The sequence below is a fragment of the Xyrauchen texanus genome, chromosome 18, assembly GCF_025860055.1.
Source record: "Xyrauchen texanus isolate HMW12.3.18 chromosome 18, RBS_HiC_50CHRs, whole genome shotgun sequence".
Taxonomy (NCBI): Eukaryota; Metazoa; Chordata; class Actinopteri; order Cypriniformes; family Catostomidae; genus Xyrauchen; species Xyrauchen texanus.
The window spans coordinates 29,829,661-29,835,660 of record NC_068293.1 but is presented as its reverse complement, the minus strand read 5'-3'; the positions used below and the strand labels follow the sequence as shown (position 1 = coordinate 29,835,660).

Here is a 6,000-nt window from a genome sequence, read left to right as displayed (position 1 = left end):
ACGTTGACTTCCTGTATTTTCTATAACGAATGAATATATAACGCAAAACATAAGCAAGTGGGATATAATACTGGGACGCCGTGGATGCCATTGCTGTAAATGCGGATTGTTTACAGCTGCCCTCGCATCCTTTCCTCCCTCCCCCTTTCCTCTTTCCCACAGCGCCGGAGCGGTGGTGGTAGACAGGCAGCGGCTACAGCTGCTCACGCTGACCGAAGATAGCGCTTGCAGAGCCGGCCACAGCCGTCGCATCACCCCGGGCCTGGGTTCTGGGGTTTACTAATCTTCACCTCCAGGTCTTTTCAGGAGTTTGGATGTGCAGTTTCATATGATATGGCTGTTCTTAAACTAGTCGACCAGGTATGTATTTATTTTTTTTAGACGTACTGTGCATTTTTGAATTCTTCCGTAAAGCCAGATACAGGAACAGTTCAGATGGAGTTTGGCGTGCGGATTTCCCCACCACATCAAATTGCTTTTTCATTGCATGCACCAAATGGAAAATGTGATGATACCCCTCTTATATATGCTTGTGGCAAAAAGTGTAGTGTATTGTATATGCATGTATGTTACAAATGCATGACAGCACATACAGGATCATATGCACTGTCTGAAGAATGCTGTTCTTCCTGAAAGCTATAAACAGTACTAACTTATAAGAGCCATTTCTAGCTTTGAACGTAATGCTGTTTTGGAAATATTTAGGAGATGCTCCACTTGTAATGTTTTACACACCTCAGTGGTTAAATTTGAACTATGGTGTTATGAGTAAAGAAACAAAGGAATTGTTTTACATATGTATTGCTCAATTTATGCATGAACAATCTGCTGCATCTAGACAGGACTAACTTCCTGCTATCTGCTGCTGTGCTGTGTGGTGATGGCTTCTAAGTCTAATCTGCAATCTGATCTAAGTTTTGAGAAAACAACAACAACAAAAAACCTAGATGCAAATCCAAAACTGAACTGCTGTCCATATTCATAATATCATCCACCCAATTCTGTTCTCTGTCCTATCTAAATAGTATTAGTTGCCTACTGACATGTGGTTGAGCTCCACCCAGTTAAAGTTGTTCCTTCTGTCACAGACATCACTATTGTTCCCTTATTTCAATATTTTGCTGCCACAGTACCATTAATTTAGGTTCCAACAAACTTGTGTTTGCAACTTTGTTTTCTATTGAGCATTTGATTACAGAATGACATGCCATCTGGTATTATATTGGTGGCAGTGGCACTGTATATTGCATGCAACTGGTATATTGATATGGCCTTTATTGCACAAACAAGGATTGAAATGTTAGGCTTACTTTTTGAGAATAGTCACCTCCTTGAATTTGTTGGCAACATGTGTGAGTGAGAATGTTTAGCTTTTGTGTAGACATATCTCCCATAACAATCAAGCGATGCCCGCATAACTAGATGCCATTGCAAATGTCTGAGGAATTTGTCCTTGCAACAAGTAACTTCATATCTGTCAGATGACTCATGGACATCATGCCAAATTGAGAAGTTTTTCAGCTGTGAAACTATAGGCTAGCTAGTTATTAGAGACTTGATCTTAGTTTTATATAATCCATTGTAGACTGTTTCATGATCTTCGCTTGAATGCTAAATGATGTTATGAGTTAAGCTCTATCGACAAGCACCTGTTTCATGTGTCCATTAACACAGAACATAATGTTGACTTGTAAAAGTGAAAAAAAAAATTGCCATTTACCACAATTATTGTACAATAGAACAATTTTTTACGGGGAAACCATGGGGGTTTAAAAGTCAAAACATTCTACTTGTCATTTTTTTAAGCACTTATGTGTTTTAGTTGGGTTGTAAATTGTCTGAACTCTTAGGTGGATGAACAACTTCTGGTTATGTGTTACCAACATAACATACTATGTTAGTGCAATTGTCTATATCAACTCACTATGCATGAAAGGTGTGAAAGTTACAGGTTTATTGGATTTACATTAGTCAAGACAAGAGTTTAATTATTGAATATAACTTTGTACAGACCAGGTTGGTAAGCGATTTTATCACACTAGTCTTATATTAACACACATAATGGTAATTCTTATGTGTATTTGAATGTTTATTCCATTGTAATGTCTGGCCTATGGGTTTCCATTATAAGTGCATTACTCTAAACACTATTTGTGTTCGTTTTTACAAACTGAGGGACGATCCCAGATTATTTTTTGCGGTAATCAACGGAACCTGGAACATTCTTTTAAAGGGTTTATAGTGTCCTGAGTGTCATGAATGTTTATGTTAATTTCGGTCTTGTGTACAGTTTGATATCCACAATGCTCTGAGGAGGAAAGGAACAGGAAGTTGTTAAATCTCAACATTCTCCCTCATGCTTTATTTATTTTTTTGTAGGATCAGAGGGTTACGTGACACAAGTGTGTTCACGATTTATACATCACTCTATAAGTCTTTAGTTTTGGACTTCATGACATATGTACAGTATACCTTCATTTTTCTTTTTAACTTTGAACAATGACGCAAAACTTTATCAAACTCAACATAACACCCACATCGGGCAGTTTATTCTTTGCCAAATGAAAACCTCTCCGACATCAGTGAAAATACAGTCACAAGGAACCAGATTTCCATTTCACAATTCATTTATTGTGAGGCATCAGCAGTACCTCATTTAGCCCCATGAATCTTGAGGAGTCAGACGGCTTTGTTTTGAAGAAGACACAAGAAGTCTGCAGTGCTCCTGTTGTCAAAAGTAGAGATGCTTCAACCTCATTGGGTGACAAAGATTTTGGCTTTACTCCTATTGGCCTTTTGAGGCTGACAATGGGACAGAGAGTGAGGGAAGGCTGTGTTGCCTTGTGCATATCAACAATGGCCCCAGTGTTTGAGTGTTAGGCTTTGGCATGGAGCAGTGCTGGAAGCTCGGGGAATGTCCTAATTTGTTATGAACCACATCACCACTCCTGCCAGCGCTCCGCAACCTCATCCCCAAGCCATGCGGTGCCATTACACAGACAGCACTGTTGTCACGCTACACTTACACCAGCTGTTGTATGTTTTATATTTTTTTTGAGGAGGCACAGAGCAGCTTTAACTCGGCTGTGTAAAGACGCCTATGGATGCAATGATCTCACAAGTGTCTGCAAACGGATATTTGTCCAAATCTGTCAAATTTGGGGGTTCACTGGTATGGGACTTAATGTTATATTGATATTGATATGATATCTGCAAGTAAAATGTTACTTGCACAGAGTTTCCTCTTTCAAAGCTCACAAGACTTAATGGAGTTCTCATTCAAGAATCACTTCCTTGATCAAACAGTCTCAGATGATTCTCTTGGTATAAAGCTATATGGTTAAATGTGGATGGCATAGCTCGGATAATTTGATCTTGGAAGAATAGGATGAAATGTTTGAGTTGATATTGAATTGTCTTACATTAGATTCGATTTTGGCTAATCTAAATATCTTGAGACTGAGAAAAAGTCTCATTGCTGCCCAAATGAAAATGTATCTTTTCGTCTGATCTCATTTGTGATTTTTCTTTCATATGATGTGATATCATTTTAGTTAATTATTAAATTGTTCATCTGTAAGGTTGCATTCAATCGTTCAGGTATTTGTTGCTTTTGAGAAATGAGTAGCATGAAGTGAGTAACAGAAATGACTGACAGCTTGTGGCAAATTGTCATAGCAGAGCTCATTCTTAATGGATGATAAAATGAGTTTGGAGTGAGTGGGTGAGAGATGGCCTGTTTCTACGTCTGAAAATAGAGCAGACCTCCGCAACACACAACAAATGTTAAATCTCCATATCGAACTACTAGCCGATGAGTTTAATAAGTACAAAAAAAAATTATGTTTTCAATCTCTCAAAGGTGCACTCAGTAATTTTAGTTTTTGTCGCGTTGGGATTTCTGCCACCTTGGGGCATGGATGCAATTCAAAAGCAATTGTTTTGAGTTACGCCATTGTAGAAATGCACTATTAACTGTCAGTCATGATCATTTTAATGCATGAGTAAAATTGTGCAGTAACAGGGTAGTTACTAGGATTAAGTGAGTAGTATTCAGTTGGCCATGTGATCCTAACATGACAGTCCCCATGAGGGGACCCTCTCCATGTAGATTTAAACCAGTTACTGAAATAACTAGAGTCTTCATCTCATCTCATGTGGATGCTCATGATTTAACACATATCTTTCAAAATTAGTAATAATTTATTTTGGAGTAAAACTGTTTCAATGAGGAATAAATTAATGAGTGCACCTTTAAGCCAAAGGAGATTCTTTAACTGTCTCACAAAGACTCAAAGAGTTTCTGATGCAAGCCAAAGAATCTTGAGAGCATAATTTCCTCTGTTGGACCCTATGTTTAGAACTATTTGCCTAAGAGTTAAATAAGTACCATGTAGGTTAGAAAGTTAATTTGCTGTTGGTAAGAGTGCCTGCGTGTTGTATTGCGGAAGTGAAAATGCTTTACATGCTTCCGCTCTGTCGATTCTGCGAAGGTGAAAAAAAAAAAAAAAAACAGGAAATGTGATGTGGGGGTTATTGGAGAGAGAGAAAGAGGGGGGAGAGGAAGTATAGATAAAGCCAAGTTTATCTCCACCTTGCTACAGTGCTTCTTATCCTACGCATGTGTCTGATTGCTTTTTTTTTTTTCTATTGTGTTGCCATAGAAATGCCTATGGAACTCATTTGTCAATTCATTCAAGGAAATAGGTTATAGTTGTTGTATATGCAAACTTTAGATCAGTCTTAGTTTTTTCATAAAAAAGAATAGAGGATGAAAATTACATAGAGGAAACATAACTTAAATTCAGCATTAGTGGTGCAGAGCTTCCGTGTGGCTGCTTGGGTCTAGGTTTGGCCTCTAAGTAATAAGGACATTTTGTGGAAATGATGAACGCTGTGGCTTCTTAGCCTGGTTGTTAAACTGTGTTTGCAATAGAAACTGAGATACAGATTCAAAGAGTAAAATTTTTAACTGATCATTTGAACTGAATGATATGGTTTCAAGTTTTTCCAAAGAGATAAAACATGTTTATGCTCGGTCTGGGTAAAAATATAGATTTTTCTGTTTCAATCTCTATATCGATAACAAACGCTGGAAGAAAATTTGTCAGCAAAAAGTACATGATAACTTATCCGATATCTAATCGGAATCTAATTTAATCGAGAGCTTGTGAATCAGTTTGCACCCAGAAATTACTGGAGACTTTTTTTGAGTAATCTAGATATTTAAAATTTTCAACAAAACAAAATGTGTGGTGCTTGACCATTCAAAACTCTCTGCCATGGTTTAATGCCAGGGTACTATGCAGTTGCTAGATGTTTGCACGGATGTTCTGTGTGGTTGCTTATTGTCCAAAGTAGGGCTGGGCGATATGACAAAAAAATTCAGTCTCGATTTTTATCAAATTTATGGACTATTCACAATTTGATTTTTTTTTCAACTTTTAGATTTATTCCAACATGATTCAGGGTGTAAATGTAAAATAAATTAAAATCTTAAAAACCCAGATGTTCAGAAATGATAGCCAGTGTAGATATTAATTGTATCTAAACCAAGTCTATTTAGAAAATGATCTAAAAATTATTATCTATAAATGATCAAGTTTATCTAGAAAGTGCTCATTGTATATCAAACAATATGTGTGTATATTCATAAACCCCTGCAGATAGAGACGCGCCCTCTAGTGTTTCAAGCTGAGCAGCGCAGCAATATGAAATAATTTATCATTACAATTCAACTAGCAAAGTTAATCAAAATGATTGCTTGCCAAATGTTGTCTATAGATGGAGTACACTTGAAACACGTCACAGAACAAAGCAATAATTAACGATATATAAGAATCGTTATGGGAAAAATAGCGGCGGATGTTTGATTCTCCCATATCTCTCACTGATTTTAATGATTTGAAATTAAGCACCCATAACTGTCACGTAACAAACTCTCTTTTTATGAGTAAAAAGAAAGAAGACCGGTAACATGTGCATGCCAAGTCCAGTTAT

General features: G+C 37.1%; 1 protein-coding gene across 5 annotated transcripts in view; it reads left to right on the top strand.

The window, feature by feature from the left end:
- LOC127658980 (serine/threonine-protein phosphatase 6 regulatory ankyrin repeat subunit B-like) overlaps positions 1 to 6,000 on the top strand; it is a 37,672-nt gene continuing 31,672 nt past the window's right edge. For all 5 annotated transcript variants that reach the window (XM_052148573.1, XM_052148571.1, XM_052148572.1 and 2 more), the window contains exon 1: positions 1 to 360. In XM_052148573.1, coding sequence (XP_052004533.1) covers positions 334 to 360 — 27 coding nt within the window. In that variant the 5' untranslated portion in view covers positions 1 to 333. The remainder of the gene's footprint in view (positions 361 to 6,000) is intronic.